The sequence below is a fragment of the Mytilus trossulus genome, unplaced genomic scaffold, assembly GCF_036588685.1.
Source record: "Mytilus trossulus isolate FHL-02 unplaced genomic scaffold, PNRI_Mtr1.1.1.hap1 h1tg000070l__unscaffolded, whole genome shotgun sequence".
NCBI lineage: Eukaryota > Metazoa > Mollusca > Bivalvia > Mytilida > Mytilidae > Mytilus > Mytilus trossulus.
Genome location: NW_026963294.1, coordinates 1,537,227 through 1,555,835, shown reverse-complemented (window position 1 = coordinate 1,555,835; position 18,609 = coordinate 1,537,227). Strand labels below are relative to the sequence as shown.

General features: G+C 31.3%; 1 protein-coding gene across 1 annotated transcript; it reads right to left on the bottom strand.

Annotated features, from left to right (window-relative positions):
* Positions 1 to 2,356: 2,356 nt before the first annotated feature.
* On the bottom strand, positions 2,357 to 18,537 carry LOC134699473 (single-stranded DNA-binding protein, mitochondrial-like). The gene is made up of 6 exons (XM_063561065.1): positions 18,435 to 18,537; positions 14,349 to 14,415; positions 11,391 to 11,516; positions 9,900 to 9,987; positions 4,494 to 4,585; positions 2,357 to 3,664 (listed from the first exon to the last, which is right to left on the bottom strand). Exons 1-6 carry the CDS (start codon positions 18,459 to 18,461, stop codon positions 3,573 to 3,575), a joined length of 492 nt encoding a protein of 163 aa, XP_063417135.1. The 5' UTR covers positions 18,462 to 18,537; the 3' UTR covers positions 2,357 to 3,572.
* Positions 18,538 to 18,609: the final 72 nt, after the last annotated feature.

The window sequence follows — 18,609 nt, the reverse complement described above, 5'->3', positions numbered from 1 at the left end:
TAGATTTGGCATATCAAAGAACCCCAATTATTCAATTTTTGATGAAATCAAACAATGTTTAATTTTGGACCACGATTTGGGCCAACTTGAAAACTGGGCCAATAATCAAAAATCTAAGTACATTTTTAGATTCAGCATATCAAAGAACCCAAAGGTTTCAATTTTTGTTAAAATCAAACTAAGTTTAATTTTGGACCCTTTGGACCTTAATGTAGACCAATTTGAAAACGGGACCAAAAATTAAGAATCTACATACACAGTTAGATTAGGCATATTAAAGAACCCCAATTATTCAATTTTGATGAAATCAAACAAAATTAAATTTTGGACCCTTTGGGCCCCTTTTTCCTTAACTGATGGGACCAAAACTCCCAAAATCAATACCAACCTTCCTTTAATAGTCATAAACCTTGTGTTTAAATTTCATAGATTTCTATTTACTTATACTAACGCTATGGTGCGAAAACCAAGAAAAATGCTTATTTTGGTCCCTTTTTGGCCCCTAATTCCTAAACTGTTGGGACCGAAACTCCCAAAATCAATACCAACCTTCCTTTTGTGGTCATAAACATTGTGTTTAAATTTCATTGATTTCTATTTACTTTAACTAAAGTTATTGTGTGAAAAACCAAGAATAATGCTTATTTCGGCCCTTTTTTGGCCCCTAATTCCTAAACTGTTGAAACCAAAACTCCCAAAATCAATCCCAACCTTTCTTTTGTGGTCATAAAGCTTGTGTCAAAATTTCATAGATTTCTATTAACTTAAACTAAAGTTATAGTGCGAAAACCAAGAAAATGCTTATTTGGGCCCTTTTTAGCCCTTAATTCCTAAAATGTTGGGACCAAAACTTCCAAAATCAATACCAGCCTTCCTTTTATGGTCATAAACCTTGTGTTAAAATTTCATAGATTTCTATTCTCTTTTACTAAAGTTAGAGTGCGAAAACTAAAAGTATTCGGACGACGACGACGACGACGACGACGACGACGACGACGACGACGACGACGACGACGCCGACGACGCCAACGTGATAGCAATATACGACGAAAATTTTTTCAAAATTTGCGGTCGTATAAAAATGTATTCATTGAACATTTAATTTCGTGGTTCTGCTGTTCCCACGAAGTCCACGAAAATTGGTATCCAACGAATAATAATGAATACACAGTAGTTTATTTTATATCTATTTCCCAACCTTGTTCCACCATCAGATTTGATTGACTTATTGATGGCTGGTTGCTAATTGTCCAGTGGCAAATATTTCATGCATGTTTAAGACTATCAATAGATGTGAACTCAGGATTTTTCTTGTTGTTCAAAAGAAAACCTTTGATACAAATCACCTACCCTAAACTAATGTTATAAACAGGAACCTGACAAGTGCTTTAATGGAACAGCCATCAACATATACACCAGTATATCATAAAAATGTGTACATTTTTTAATGTAACAAGTTAATAAAAACAACATTTAATCTACTGTAAATTCAGAAATTATTGCTAGTTTAATGCCTGTAATGTGACTGGTAAAGTATAGCAATAATAAGAACTATCATTTAGATATCTGATTCATATATGGGTATGCAGATTTTCCTTACATCTTAGTAATTTATCTTGCATTTTTTGTGCATTTTTAAAAAATTGCAATTATGCATGTATAAATGCACATAATAATTTCTGAAATTACAGTTATATCTTTCAAAAACTAAATTGACCAATCAGATGACTGCATTAAGGGGATAGACCTTGGTTCAGGGAGTTAACTCTATAAATCATTCATGTGTTTGTAAAAGACGTAATATAAGCTTTTACCTGAAATAGATTGTAAATAGTCTATGTAAACTAGAAGATTAGAATAAATTTATGAAAATGGTTGACACAAACGTACTGATGATTTTAAGAGTTATTTTCCTTTACCAAGGTCTGCCTACTTTTAAAAGTTCATCTGAAAGATCTTTTAAGGTCAAATCTTACCTAGCTCTTTAGGATTTCACATAGTAGAAACACAATCTTAATTCTGATGAATAATATTATCCATGTGATGCTAAATTTATGTCATTTTGAAATCATGTGCTTAGTTAACACTACAGAATTGGCAAAATATATGATTTTTCAAGAATGAAACATACATGTGTTAGTATCAAGTAAAAACCTGATAAAAATTTGATTTATAGCAAATAACTTCATAATTATTATCATTTAAACATATTTGCTCTCTATGGAAATAATGTGTGAAAAAAAATATGTTGGCCATACATGCATACTGATATTTTGGCATTTGACTTAAAAGTATAACTTTGAAAAATGAAAATCTAATAAAAAAAAATACACACATACTAGAAAAAACAAGAAAACTAATTAAACCTTTTAATTACTAAAACTAGGTTATTCATATTTACTAAACATACCATTCTACCGACCTTACAAGACTGTCAAGGGTAGCTAAGGTTGATAAATGACCCCTAGTAGTAGTACAAGATTCCCTTGTTTAAAAAATATTATAAAAAAGAAAGAACTTATTTGCAAATAATGAACACATTACACAATACACTTACACCTCTTACAACTGTTCCTTGCGTAAAAAAGGTACAATTGAAGCAGATGACATAAACATCAAAAAGTCTAGATAATAGTTTCAAGAAACACACTCAATGTCACAACAAAAAAATACTCAGTGTGCAACTAATTATGGAAAAAATGAAGTCAGACATTACAATTTGAGTGAGCAGAAGGCTTAGTTTATACAGTATAAATAACCACATCACATAACTTTTCTTCTTTAAATCATTTTTTTTCTATTGTAAGATTTTTAAATCATCACATTAATAAAACAATCTCATCTACTTCAACTGTACAGTAAAAAAAAATTGCATTCATAATTTATAAGTTCAAAGGAAGACAACTCTAGCTAAATCTAAAAACTAGAAATTGAAATCATTGTATTATCCCTTGTGATGTGACAGGTATTCTAGATGGAACGAACAATTTATAGACAGTTTAACAACAAAACTTGAACATTTATTTCAAGTTTGACAATTTCAATTATGAATAAATAATCAATCAGAGAAACAATTTTAATTATCTCCCTTTTTTGTCATCTATGCCAAATTTCAATTCCAACCTTAAATTTGTTTTCCCCTCGAAGACTTTGGAAGTCATAACTATAACTTCACAACTGACATGTGCACTTTTTTTTTATTAGGAGGGCTATTCCATTAAAACATACATGGAACTACATGTTCTATGAAATCTCAACTTTTAGTGGTAGTCAAGTACAGTGAAAACGAAGGTGAAATTCTAAATTACATCTTTAGTTGTTGTATCAATTTTGAAAGGGCCTTCCGTAAGTACAATGTATGTTTATATAGAAGAGCCTTAAACAAACTTCTTGAATATTACTAAAAGTTGGTTACATGATATAAAGAAGAGATTGATTAAGGATCCCAGGCAAGTTTGGTCAAGAGAAAACTAAATAACACTCAATCACATGACAATGTAAAATGATAAAACCAAAAATGATGGAAATAAAAATACATTAACAAACAATAACAAATGTACAAATTATAATGTCTATGAACTTTGATCTTGATTTTCATACTCTTCTTCTCCCTGATTAGATTGTTCTTCATTTCTCCATTTCTGTGTCAGATTTATAACATTTCCTGTGAGAATAAAAGGATGCATGTCAGCAAGTGACAAAACGCTGATCATATCATATTCCAGTAAGCATCTTGGTAAACAGGAAATTGAAATACGATCTTGTTTCTAAAACTTATAGCATCACATCCATAACATAATATAGGAAGACCAATTCAGACAGAATCATATTTCAAAAATATAGCATCACATTATCATGATGCTAAAAGGCCCTGGGGAGAACACTGATGCTGATCATGTTTATTTATACAATCGTTTAATGATCTGTCAATACAAACAAAATACCCTACTTTAAAAATTGCCTTCATCTTTTTTTTATTTATTTTTTATATTTAATCAAAGGCTAGATTAGAGTATAGAGCTCTGGACAGCCCATGGATTGCATGGGGTAGTGACAAAATCCACCAAAACTCTGGTGTATTATGTTACAATTGGTATTACAGATTCATATTTTTTTTTGAAAAAAACCAACAGAAACCTTCTATAAAAATATATGCAAGTGTGGACACATAAATGTGTTTTGTTAGCATTTAATCCCCATTTTTGAGTTACAAAGTTTAAATAGTAACCAAACATTAATCTAAGCCCCTTAGAACAGATAAAGGCTCTATTTCATGTGTACATATCTGTTGTAATCGTCTTGTATTCATGAAGTATATCAAGCATTTTAAATCTAAAATTAGTGCAAATTGGCGATTAAGAAACCCTATTTTAATGAAATAACCAGAGTTATTTCTGTAAAAAAATAATCCTAATCTAAACTTTTGCTTGTACATCTATCAGTAAGATTTAACATTTTCTAGACATGGCCACATTAAGGTGATGTATACATACTTGCTATTATTCGACTAACAATTTTTCTTTCATTAGTCGTAGGATCTTCATATTTTTTATTTGACAACTGTCCTTGTACCAAAAGCCGATCTCTATAATACAAAAAAAAAAAATCTCAATAACAAGACTCAAACTGTCCTTGTACCAAAAGCCGATCTCTAAAATATAAAAAAAACATCTCAATAACAAGACTCAAACTGTCCTTGTGGTCCGAGTACACAGTTATTTCGTAGTGCATTTCTTTTAGACAATAAATGTAAATAAAAAAAATCCCACCTGCGCTTTCTCAATAATATTTTTACAGTGTGTTGTACTACTTTTGGGACAAATTGTATCAAAATTATAGAAAACTTCATCAGCTCTAACTCAAAATATGGACAATTTTGTGTTAAGGGGGCCATGAAATCTTTTGACAGCTTCCGAAGTGCTAATTTTTTACCTTTTTCAGCTGGACCTAATCACTACTTTACCTAAATATTTATGACCCAAATTTTTTTACAGTGTCATTTCATCCCCTAAATTGCTATATGAGGCATTAAACATGGAGAATTAAATTTGGAAGGGGTATAACAAAAATTGGCAAGTAACACACTGTCCACACTAAGGACTATTATTCGTGGACAACGAAAATCAAAGGACGATAACTGTGTACTCGGACCTAATAGGATAGAAAAAGTTGACCAATCTTTATAAAACTTGGTATGACACAAGCCTAATATATTATAAGACTGCTTACAAAGTTTCATAGGAATAGGATATATATTATAGACACTATGATTAATTCTATATTCAACTTTATGTGTTAAATTTGGACGTTAAAATTGAGAAATTTCAATTATCAACATTTGGGGCTTTTAAAATTAAAATATTGCAAAAAAATACTTTTAAAATGCCTTAATATATAATACATCATGTATTTAAAGCAATAGAGTACTCATTTGATATATCAGACTTAGCATAATTTTTCAAAAGTCAAATTTATATGAGCCTGTGCCTAAAAATGGAGGTTTTCCAATGAAGGGGAGCCTTACATGAAGATGTAATATTTTCCAGCAATTTTAAATTTGTGAAGCTTTTTGATTATAAACAATCCTTACATATGTACTTAATGTACTTTAAATGGAAAGAAAACTTACAAATAACATATCATATTAGTTTAAAAGGGTCTTAGGCCAAGTATGACTAAAACAAATTTTGGGTTAATTTAGGCCGTAGCACATATTTACATTTAAAAATGCATATTGAAGCTATAGGAAATAAAAAAAAATTGTCTTTTCTATCATTTCTATACTCAGGTGACATAATACAATAAATCTGAGCACAACAAGGCTCTTACATTCAACTTTTTGAGCAGACAGTATGGTCTGATACAAAGATTTTTCACTTTTTAGTGAAAAACTTGCATGCAATTTTAGTCTCATCAGGCTTATATTCGAACCACATGGTATCCTACAGAGGTAAAGAAAGATATTATGTGAAATGAAACAGGTACAAAAGACATTGTTAAATGCTTTTTACACAAATTTAGTGAGGTCTTTATTATGGACTTCAACTTTTATGTGCCATGCTCCTCATATTTGACTTGATCCAAACAGGGCGTTGGATGAGGGTCATTTATACAACACACTTTGCTCATATTGTCTGAGATAATCTTCTTTTCTGTAGATTCCGAGTTCACAAATGAGTAATACAACTGGATTAAAGCATAGAAACACAAAAATTGACACATGAAAACATGTCAGATAGAAAGTCAAAATGCCACTTATGCATCAAAATTGAAAAAGCTATGAAATGCTTATTTTGACCATATAATGCCAAAATTGGTAATTTTTGCAGAAATTCTATCAAATAAAAGTTTAAATCCTTTAGTTTTATGCTATATGACAAATTGACACCATCAAATCATTCAGGGAAGTTTCCAAAGTACAGATTCTATATTTCCTGATTTCACCTATTAGGTCCGAGTACACAGTTATTTCGTAGTGCATTTCTTTTAGACAATAAATGTAAATAAAAAAAATCCCACCTGCGCTTTCTCAATAATATTTTTACAGTGTGTTGTACTACTTTTGGGACAAATTATATCAAAATTATAGAAAACTTCATCAGCTCTAACTCAAAATATGGACAATTTTGTGTTAAGGGGGCCATGAAATTTTTTGACAGCTTCTGAAGTGCTAATTTTTTACCTTTTTCAGCTGGACCTAAACACTACTTTACCTAAATATTTATGACCCAAATTTTTTTACAGTGTCATTTCATCCCCTAACTTGCTATATGAGGCATAAAACATGGAGAATTAAATTTGGAAGGGGTATAACAAAAATTGGCAAGTAACACACTGTCCACACTAAGGACTATTATTCGTGGACAACGAAAATCAAAGGACGATAACTGTGTACTCGGACCTAATAACCAAAAGCCGATCTCGAAAATATAAAAAAAAACCCATCTCAATAAAAAGACTCAAACTGTCCTTGTACCAAAAGCCGATCTCTAAAATATAAAAAAAACCATCTCAATAACAAGACCCAAACACCAAAAAGTGCTAGTGTAATATTTTACCTCAACTTTTTTTTATTTTTTTTTTATTTTTATTTTTTTTATCCAACATATATAATATACAACAGTACAGTTATCAAACAATAAGTTCATATATATATAAATGTAATATAATACAACCTATTAGAAAATGTATAGAACTTGAAAAATAACATTTTGTTTGGATTTTATAATTGTATCTTATTAAAAAGGACATACAAAAAAAATATAGAGAATTAATAAATAAAAGAATTAAAAGATGATTAAAGAAAAAGAAAAAAAAAAAAAAAAAAAAAAGCAACCAAAAAAAAAAAAAAACAATATAAAAAAAACCAAAATCATTTTGATGTCTGCCAATTTTTTCATAGTTGCTAATCCACCAAAGTATCCTGTAAAGCCTCTTGGTAAATGCACCAAGCTTGATTAAACTTTTCAAAACATTTATTTTTAACTGATATCTTCTTCTCCAAAATATAATGATGCTTTATTTTTTCAATCACCCCTACAGAAAAAAAAGTTGAGGGCCAGTTGATGGCCATGTGGCAGACAGTTGAGGGCTAGCTGTTTTAGGCAAAATAGTTGAGGGCTAGGTGTTGAGCATCTTAGCTCAACTCAAACCTGGCAAAGCACTATATGTTGGATATATGTCGCTCAACTGGCCCTCAACTGAAGCTGGCCATTAAGTTGAGGAAAAGTTGAGCAATTGATCTTTGGTTTTCATATAGTTGAGCAAAAGTTGAGCATTCAGACTTTGAAATTTTTGTAGTTGAGCAAAAGTTGAGCATTCAGACTTTGAAATTTTTGTAGTTGAGGAAAAGTTGAGCGTTCAGACTTTGATTTTTTTTATAGTTGAGCAAAAGTTGAGCAATTAGAAATATGACCTGGTGATATAAATGTTATGGTGCCATCTGTTTTATCAGTCTTTAGTGCAAATGGACAGGAAGTACTATTATAAATGTACACAATGTTTGAGGCAAAATTAAGGGAAGCACATGTTTTTATACATTTTTCTGTATTTTAACTTAACTAAATCTTTGACATAAAGATAAAAAACAAACAGTATTTCTTTTATTATAAGATATATCAAATATTCAAGATTTAGGTAATTAACAGTTATTATTAGGGGCAATTCCAAAAGTGATCACACTGTCACAATACCCATAAGAACCTCAAACATTTAAAATTTGAACTGGGTTTGTGCATGCACATGGCAAGCAAAGATGTCTTCTAGCTATCATGAATAAAATATGAATTTTACAATGAATGTAGATTAAAAGTTACAAATAAGTGTAATTGACTTTGAAAAGTGCAGTGTATTCTTCTGATGACATGACTCTTGGATTTAAGAATTTTGATGTTTTAACACATATTTCTGGAAACATCTTTTGGTAAGTACATGGGATTAGATTTGATTTCCACCATTTTGAATAAGTGTATAATTATGCTCTTTTAGTTCAAAATAGTGATATTTAAAGTGTTTTCTAAAATTATAAACTTTAAACAGTGAAGAAAAATTGAGACAATATATTTATGCATTAATTTTATATTGTTAAAATGTGTAAGACAGGAGACATGTTTATTTTACTATTGGTACAAAACTAGAGATCTATTTTTATTTGCTAGATAACTTCTAAAAAACAAGGATTAAGCATTCATGTTGTGAGTCTGTTGTGAGTTTAAGCAGTATTTTGGCTATAAAAATACACAATTTATATTTATTTTTCTACAATGTGTAGTTACATCAGTTTGCAATTACCACATAATGCTCAACTCTTAAAGACCTAGCCCTCAACTTTTAATGACCTGGCCCTCATCTTTTGGCCACCTAGCCCTCAACTTTTAATGACCTGGTCCTCAAATGTTGGCCAGGTAGCCCTCAACTCTAATTGCTCAACTGTTGGACACCTAGCCTTCAACTATGATATTTTCTCAACGTTGCTCAACTAATTTGCATAAAGTTGAGCATTGAAAGTTGAGGGCTACCTAATTTGCATGGCAAAAATCCAGCTAGCCCTCAACTGGCCCTCAACTATTTGCTCAACTGTTGGCCAGCTAGCCCTCAACTGGCGGCCAGTTGAGCAATGCAGTTGGCCTAGTGATCATTTTTTCTGTATGGGCAATGCTGTTAAACTTAATTTTCCTTTAAAATATCGTGTATTATATATATATTGTTTAATCCAGAGAACTTGCATTGTGTTACCTACTAGTATTAAGTTTCAAAATTTTCCTGAATGGCTATGCAAACCAAACTGGAAATGTATTACATTGAAGACAATACTTTGATGGTTATCGTTTACAAATTGTGACTTTGATAGAGAGTCAACTCATCGGCACTTGTACCATATCTTCTTAAAGATCTTCTTTGTTGTTGATAAGGTCTGTTTAAGGGTCGATTAATTGGGGTAAGAAGGCACTTATATTAAATTTGATTATTTCAAATGCAGTAGCACCTACTTAAACCACCCTACCACTGAGGCTCCTGTCTGTTATGTATTTAAGTATTGAATGCTGCTTTATGTAAATTTATTGGGGTGTAAAAGCATTGACCAAAGTACATTTTGTATGAAGTGCGGAAAAAATGTGCGCACGGTCAACGCTTTTACAACCCAATAAAGTTACAAAAAGAAGCATTCAATACTTATAATTACATTTTTTTTAGCTAGGATCATGAAAATACGATTTTTATCAAGTTTTTATTTAATTCACCTGTGCACTTTATTATGGGACCTCATCTCATCATGAATGATAAATTTTATTGTCTGATGCAATTGTTTCAGGAATAGCATGTGATGTGCAGTTAGCAAATCAGAATAACGTTTTATAATGAAACATATAACTATAATAAAAAATTATCAGTACACTTACCCTTTTTTTATTTTACTGGCTACAAAGTCCCGTGTGTATGGGTTGAACACAACAATATTGTGCCAGTCTGTATCGTGTGTAATTTCTCCTGGAAGGGAATATAAATTCTGAGTTAATAGCACAAATGTATTAACTATTATCGCTATTTTGTGCATATTTACTTTGATCCTTTTTTGTGATAATTTTCATATCATGCTTCTCACTCGAGATGGAAAAATTATCGCTAGAAACTAAGGAGGCCATGTGGCTGTGCTAAGAAAATAGACATTGAAATTGACAACGTCGTCATAGGTAAAATAGCGATAAACAGATTATCATTGGTCATCTCAACTCGATTGCTTTTCTCACTTTCGCTGTACCAGCTCAAGCGAGAAAATAAATCTCGTTGATATAATCAACAATAATCTATAATTATTGCTTTTTTACAACATTTTCCTTTGATCTTACTGACTGATAATTTCCTTTCTCAGCACAGTAGAGTGATATAAAAATTCAGCGTTAAAAACTAGGGTTGCATGTGCGTCAATGAAAACAATTTTTTTTTATAAAAAATTGACTTTTGAGGACATTAACTCCTAAAGTGGTCAATTGACAATTTTATTCTTGCTGACTTATTTTGTTGTTGTAAACATGTTACATGTGTTAAAACAAATTTTAAATAAAATGTGAAAACTTCTCTGTAATTATCTTTATAATGTCTTTATTTAAACAGTCCTACAGATCTTATAATCCTCAACACTTAAGACACAGAAAATTTTCAAATAGACGTGTCGCTCAAATTATAGTTCTGTGATTTGTATTTACCAAATGCTTTGTAATCTGATAACAGGTGAAAATTATTTTTAAATCACTTAAGTGTAAACAAACTTTATTTCATAATTTACCATTTCTGTTCAAATATAACTGAATCACATAATAAGTACATTTGTACCACTATTGCCTATTGAAAAGGGCTACATTTGTACAACTCAACAATGAGAAAGCTAAAATCAGGAAAATTGAACTTGACCTTCATTTAGTGACACAGGAAACAACATATATCTTAATTTGAAAAATTTAATACATAAGCTTTTTCATATTAATGAACGGGACACTATTTGGCAGACAAAAACTCACCATCCGAAAATCACAAACAGTTATTTCCATCGAAAATTTCCTAAAATATATTCTGATTCCAACTTTGAGCCAAAAAATATTCTGGTCAAGCAGATGATAGAAAAATGTATTCTGAATGACGATTTTCCCCATACCTTATAGTGTTAAATGTAATGAAGATTAATTTGAATGAAAACGTTGGAAAACTACTTAAAAAAATGTATGACGCAGAAAAAATCCCATACCCCTCCCCTCCCCCAAAGAAGTTAAATGGTTGTTACCTTCAAATTCAATTATGAATAACTCTGTAAAAATACAAACATATCTAAGTTTTCCTAGTTTTATCAAAAGTAAACAAAAAGAAAATCAAACTCAGATTTTAATCAATAGTCGTACCAGTGTCTCTTTTTTTAATTCTGTAATTTGTAGCCAGAGAAAATACAGCAACTTGGTTCATATCCTCTTTGCCTCTCAATTCAGCATCTCTACCTACTCGTCCCATCAGAGTTACTTCATTTATACCTTAAAAAAACATGTAAAACAACATATTAACTCTAGCACCATACAGTCAGGGGTACTACTTGTACAAGTTATTTTTAATTACTCAAAGAAGTAATATTAATATATTTATATAAGTAAATTTGTAGGATACTTAAGTTATACAAGTGAAATTTATTGACTTGTATAGGTAAAAAAAAATATTGGCTGAGTTATGTCCCTTAGACATTCAGTTTTTTTTTACTTGTAAGTAAAAAAGTCATCCTATCTTCTTTTATTGAATTCTTATGATTTCTTTGCTCTAATAGAATTTCAAATTATCTGCACTTGGCAGATGTCTTTACTAATCATTTAAGTGTAATTTCATGGACAATGAAAATCCCATTTGTCTGTTATCTTCAGAACACTGCTCATTTACGAGTTCCCATGGAGCAATTTTTGAAGGCCTTGCACAAATACTTAAGATCTTTGTGCAATCAGTTTCTTTGTTGAATTAATGAGATGAAACTTTGAACTCTAATGAAAAAAATTGAGCAAACCTGGGAAAAATCATTAAAGGCATGAATTTACATCTCAAAACTTGAGGACTTTTGTGGGATTGTAAGAAAAATTCACTTATACAACTAAATTTTTTTGAGAAAATTAAGGGGAGATTATTTAAACATTATTTATTTACTTATATGTGTATATTTTATTTTACTTCTTCAAGTAAATAAAAATAACTTGTACAAGTAGTACCCCTGTTTGCCATAAGGATGTTAACTTTATTACTCGTCCCATCAGAGCAACTTCATTTATCATGTTTATACCTGAAAAAACATACCGTCTTATACATGTATATTTTCTATTAAGTTATTCCTATGAAACTGTTGACATTTCATACATGTTATGTTCTTCTCATATATGTTATGATGGTATGATACTAAACCCCTAACGGGAAGGATTGTGCCTGATATTCATATGATGAAATCAATCTTTCAATCAGTTTAACTGAAGTCTGGAGCTGGCATGTCAGTTAACTGCTAGTAGTCTGTTGTTATTTATGTTTTATTGTCATTTTGTTTATTTTCTTTGGTTACATCTTCTGACATCAGACTCAGACTTCTCTTGAATTGAATTTTAAATGTGCGTATTGTTATGCATTTACTTTTCTACATTGGCTAGAGGAATAGGGGGAGGGTTAACGTTGAGATCTCATAAACATGTTTAACCGCCACATTTTTGCGCCTGACCCAAGTCAGGAGCCTCTGGCCTTTGTTAGTCTTGTATTTTTTTAATTTTAGTTTCTTGTGTACAATCTGGAAATTAATATGGCGTTCATTATCACTGAACTAGTATATATTTGTTTAGGAGCCAGCTGAAGGACGCCTCTGGGTGCGGGAATTTCTAGCTACATTGAAGACCTGTTGGTGACCTTCTGCTGTCGTTTTTTCTATGGTCGGGTTGTTGTCTCTTTGACACATTCCCCATTTCCATTCTCAATTATATGTATATTGTCTATTAAGTTTTTCCCCTTTAATTTTATATCCATATTTATCAGTATTTTACGAAATTTCACTTGATCATTTATTAATCTGACTGTCGTTTGCAGATTTCCTCACGATCTATCACAGTTGTGGTTTTAATATCTCCTGTAGTTTCGACGATATTGAATAAATCGGCACTATTTTCACTATTAGTGGAAACCCTTTTATATTCCACAATAATTTCCTTTCTCAGCAGAGTCAAGTGATATGAAAAATTATGGCTAGAAACTAAGGACACATGTACCAGAACAATGAAATTAACAACGTTGTCATAGGTACATTTGTAAAATAGCAATAAAAATCAATCTCGTTGAGATAACCAAAGATAATCTATATATATCTCATCCATATATATTGCTTGTCTTAGTTTTTCCAATGTAATTGTACAGTCTAGAGCAATCAGTTCCTGTCTGGCATAAGAGAGTAAGACAGCAATGAATATATATAGGGTGCAAGCAACAGTTTTTTTCTTTGACGTCATATTTTGAGGGACAATGTATAAGTGACAGTCTGCACCAAAAACTTTTTCAACTGCTAGTCCGATGACCAATATTCTGACATTTTTCTTGTTGGGCCAAACAAAATTTTGCAAAAACTTACTAGTCCGAATGAAATTTTACTAGTCTGGGGCATCGGACTAGTGGCTAACCGTGCAGACTGAAGTGACCCTTAGTGGTGGACTGATTAATAAAGATACATGTATAAAACTAGTTATCACTGGAATCAGAATGTTCTCTAGTTTATAATGGAATAAAAAAAATAGTGTACTTTTAATAGTATAAAAAAGTTTTATCCAGAGAAACTGGGAAAAACATTGCCTAATTTAAGCTTAAAAAATCTGAAATTAGGTCATGTGCACACCCCTGAAGACATGATACCTGCACATTTTTCTTAATCAAAATTGTATGAATTTCATAAATTTTTACCTGGTCTTTCAAAAAATTCATGCTTCAGGGTACGTTCGCCTGCTCCAAAAAGAGCTACAGTTGCTGCAAATAAGTTTTTCACTGCCAAAAAAACAGACTGTAATAGTGTTGTCTCCCCTCAAAACATGTAAATTTAATCTAAGTTTTTAAATTATTTTAATCATTCAACCTGCTTTAATTGGAGTTAATTAACATATTTTTACAACCAAATACAAAAAACATGATACTTTTTCACCAATTATGTTGATAAAAAGGGACTTCCCTCCATGTCTATTTTTAGTTGGGGAATAACCAACCCCTAGTTTTTTTTTATACAAAACTTTTTATAGCACCCATAACAATGACCAATCTGATAAAACTAATTCCTATGACATGTATGAACTTCATTGTAAACAAAAACTCACATCTTTCCATTGACCTAGGACCCTCATCAGACATTGTTCTTGCCAACTGGGCACATGGCCGTGTAATCTGAAAAAATATATTAAAATATCCTATAAACATGATAAAAATGATAAATGGCCAAAACATTTGACTAATTTTAAGCACAGTCCAGATTATCAAAAATTAGACTTGAACTACAGTGGATCCTAAAGTTAATGTAAGGACGGGGGACACTCTGAAAAATAAGAAGTATGAGTTCCATATTTAGATAATAAACAGCTGTGCCATGAGCGCATGATACGCCCGACGTCTATTGTGGAAGTTTTATGCAATAATCATATATTGTTTTAGAGACACGGCGGGACATGTGAAACCCCCAACCCTGGTTTTTTTTTACAAAAAACTAAATATCACTAAAATAAAATTTTGAATCAAAACCAAAAAGTATACAGATCTTTAGATTAATATAACCAATAAGTGTGTAAAGTTTTAAGCAATAATCATAAATTATTTTTGAGATACGGCTCGACATGTAAAAAAAACAAAACTCCCCTGTTTAACAAAATACTCAATAACTCCAAAATAAAGTTTTAAATCATCACCAAAAAGTATACAGAAGATTAATATAACAAAGAAGTGTGTAAAGTTTTAAGCAATAATTATAAAATTGTTTTTGAGATATGGCACAACATGTAAAAAAAACCTCCCCCTTTTTTACAAAAAACTCAATAACTCAAAAATGAAATTTTGAATCATCACCAAAAAGTATACAGATCTTGAGAGTAATATAACAAAGACATGTGTAAAGTTTTAAGCAATAATCATAAATCGTTTTTGAGATACAAAGCGACATGTAAAAAAAACCTCACCCTTTTTTACAAAATACTCAATAACTCAAAAATGAAATTTTGAATCATCACCAAAAAGTATACTGTAATACAGATATTAAGATTAATATAACTAAGAAGTGTTTGAAGTTTTAAGCCATAATCAAGAATCGTTTTTGAGATACGGTGCGACATGTGAAAAAAACACACCCCTGTTTTAGTTACAAAGTGCCGTAACTCAAAAAGTTTTAATTATATTTTCACCAAAAAGTATACAGATCATTTGACCATCATAAGAAACAACTATGTTAAGTTTCATGAAATTTGGATTAGTTGTTCTCAAGTTACGGTGCGACATGTTTACGCCGGACAGACAGACAGACGGACACTTGTATACCATAATACGTCCCGTCAAAATTTTAACAGGCGTATAAAAATTGGCCATAATTATACATATAATTACATTTTTTTCGCTGTCTTTTTTTAGTCTCAATCTGCACTTGAACTAGCAAGGACAATTCTTTCTATAGATCTTTCAACAGAAGGTAACACATGTAATACAAGGTATCTATTAGACTGCATGGCAATTGTCAAATTCAGACATCTCTTAATCAGTGAATTACTTATTTGACATGCATGACTTGTTTAAGTAGGAATTTGAAATTTTGTCACAATTTGTGATTTTGTAGTTTTACACAATTTTAAACATATATATACATCATTTTTTGTGCATATCTGCATATGGATTATATTTAGTAAAATTGGGGGGAAAAAAGCCTTTTGCTTCTTTCAAATAGCAAGGTGGACGATACTTTCTAAACAGATTTTGCACAGCAGTGGAAGTATTTTTCCTGTAAAATTCAAGGTTTAATCTTTATATTCAGTAATACATGGTATTTTTTCTATGTAGTTGATATAGTTTTGGTTTGTGCCCTTTGAACTTAAGGACGCTTAACTATGGCAACAGAATATGCATGCTCGAAAATCCTTTCTGTGATTCGACAAAATGCTGTCATGGTGGGTGATTTGGTTGTGTTTGAAAAAACGTCTCTTTAATTATATCGTGATGGAAAGCAAGTGATTAACTATGAATATTTGAACTAGATCTTACAAAGATTTAAATTTTTATTAAAATAATTGTTTCTCCAATAGCTCTTTGCATCCATAACAGCTGTTTATTCGGGACAATTATATAATTTTTAATGTAAACTTTGTTGTACTAACATACATGACTTTTAGAACGCACCTAGGCATGTGAGATTTCCTCATGATTTAATTAAAGAGGTCCTGCATCATTGTGCGTCTGAAGGTTATCGAAATGATAGTTTTAAACATATACTCAAATTTAAATACGTCCAATATCTTTTTAAAAGATAGCCATGATAGTTCTTGTTCTGATTGTGATCAAATTATCTAAAAGTCCAAAGACCATGAAGACCACAACTCTCCACAAAACCATCAGATCAGAACAAATTTTTGAACTTGGAACTGAAAATTGTCATGATAAAACAATTAAACAATTATCAAATCAATATTTCATGAATGACAAAAAAAGTGTGTGGAAAACTGATTATTTGACAACCAATGACAAAGTTAGATTGAATTTTATAAGTCTGAGTTCCATTATGGACTTGATGTAGATGTGGATGAGAATGGACATGAGAGAATACTATAAACAAAATCCAATTTAGTTTTCTAAATTGTTTTGTTGGATGCATTTCATCATCCATAGTTTATATACTTTCAATTTTGGTCATTATTTTCTTGTTGAGTACAATTTCTGCAGATATTTTCAGGTGTGTTTGATATGTAGCTTACATTCTTGGAAACTATCAGACCTATCTTTTGAAGTCTGAGTTCTTGCTGTTTTCCTAATGGTTCGTTAGTTTCTTTCCGACTTCCTTTTCAGGAGGATTTTCGGCTTTCCTCTACTACTGATACATGCAGTTCAGCAGGGCATTTGAAAGGGTTGGTTTTGATATGTATTTTGTCCTATAAACTGATTCCTCGCTATTACTTTGGACGTATTTTGCCAAGGCATTTGTGGGGCATCCAGGGTGATCTTGTTCCATTTGAGGCCAAAAAAAATATATGTCTGTTTAAGGTTACATCATCAAAATAAATAGGGTAGGTAGGTCCGTATTTCCATTTTTTGGCGTCATGATTTTGAGTCGTGCAGTCCATCTTGCTTTTGTCCATGGGCCGAGTTAACCCATATTTTAAATGATTGGTTTATTTCCATTTGTTATTGATTGGAAAAATAATGGCAGCAAAATGTTCATTTCATCATCATGATCATGTTCATCACACATTGTTACAGTCGCATATATTTCCTTTAACAGCTATCATATTCATGATTATGAACATAGGGATGTATCAGGCAACACAATCTTCACTTTTAACACAAGTTCCGTTTATTTTTTCAATTTACAACAGAAACAAAATGGCTTAGGGGCGGCACTTAAACATTTGTCAAAAGGGTCGGTCAGGTTACCGTAAACAGACATATTTTTTTTGGCCTTAAGTGTATTATAGTTTCAAATAGCACTTATTTTACTTTGAGGACTGAGCGAATCAGGTTAAGTTTGTGTGAGTTAGTATGTTTTATTTTATTGCATTGTATGTCATGTATGTTTGATCACAAAATGATTATGTTTTGGGACAGTTAAATTTTCAGGTAATAAGCATTAACCTATGAAAAATTAAATCTCCACACTCGCTCATTTTTTTTTGCTTGGCCACTGCATGCAGAGGTTAAATTTTATTAAGATTGGGTAATTAGACTGGTCACGGCCTGGCTGGTGAATCAGGTAGGCAAATCCTCACATCAAACGCACATTAATCTGTACAGATACAGGCTCGACATGTCCTCCTTTATATCCCATAACTCCTTATAAAACGAGGCTCATACGGAGACAACAAGAAGATCTCTAACTTGTCACATGTGATAAAACTATATACCAAATAAAAAGTGTCGACATGACATGAGTGTGGAAAACTAATTTGCCTGACTGACAGATGGACAGACAGAGTACAAACCTAAAGTCTGCTTCGACTGGTCGGTAGGGAACTAAAACAGGCATAAATCAGACATGTTATAACTACATGAACATGATGAATATCATGTAGGGGTGACCTTAGTTTGGCTTTACTTCAAATTTCTTAAAAGTTTTGTAGGTCTCATGTTTTAACTTCTGTGAAGTAAGCTAATGAAAAATGACAATCTTTGTATACAAATCAAGTAGTAAAACAATAAAATTACTCATGAGCATAGCTTACTCTTGTGAGTGAACGAAGTACATTCATTCTCGTGGTTTAGTTTTCCTCGTGTTTATGGGTTGTGACGACAAATTCGCCCCATCTCCGTCGTCCTAAATTGCTGATAGTATACCTCAAATTTTATGGACTGTGTAAAATTTCGATGACATTTCTTTGCCATTTATAAACTTAACTG

Bases quoted from the DNA above. Each gene is read 5' to 3' on its own strand.
- LOC134699473 (XM_063561065.1), bottom strand. From the start codon at position 18,461: ATGAATGTACTTCGTTCACTCACAAGA. The intron at 14,416-18,434 runs GTAAGCTATGCT...ATATTTTTTCAG, and splicing joins TACTTCGTTCACTCACAAGA to ATTACACGGCCATGTGCCCA. The intron at 3,665-4,493 runs GTATGTATACAT...TTATTCTCACAG, and splicing joins TGTTAGTCGAATAATAGCAA to GAAATGTTATAAATCTGACA.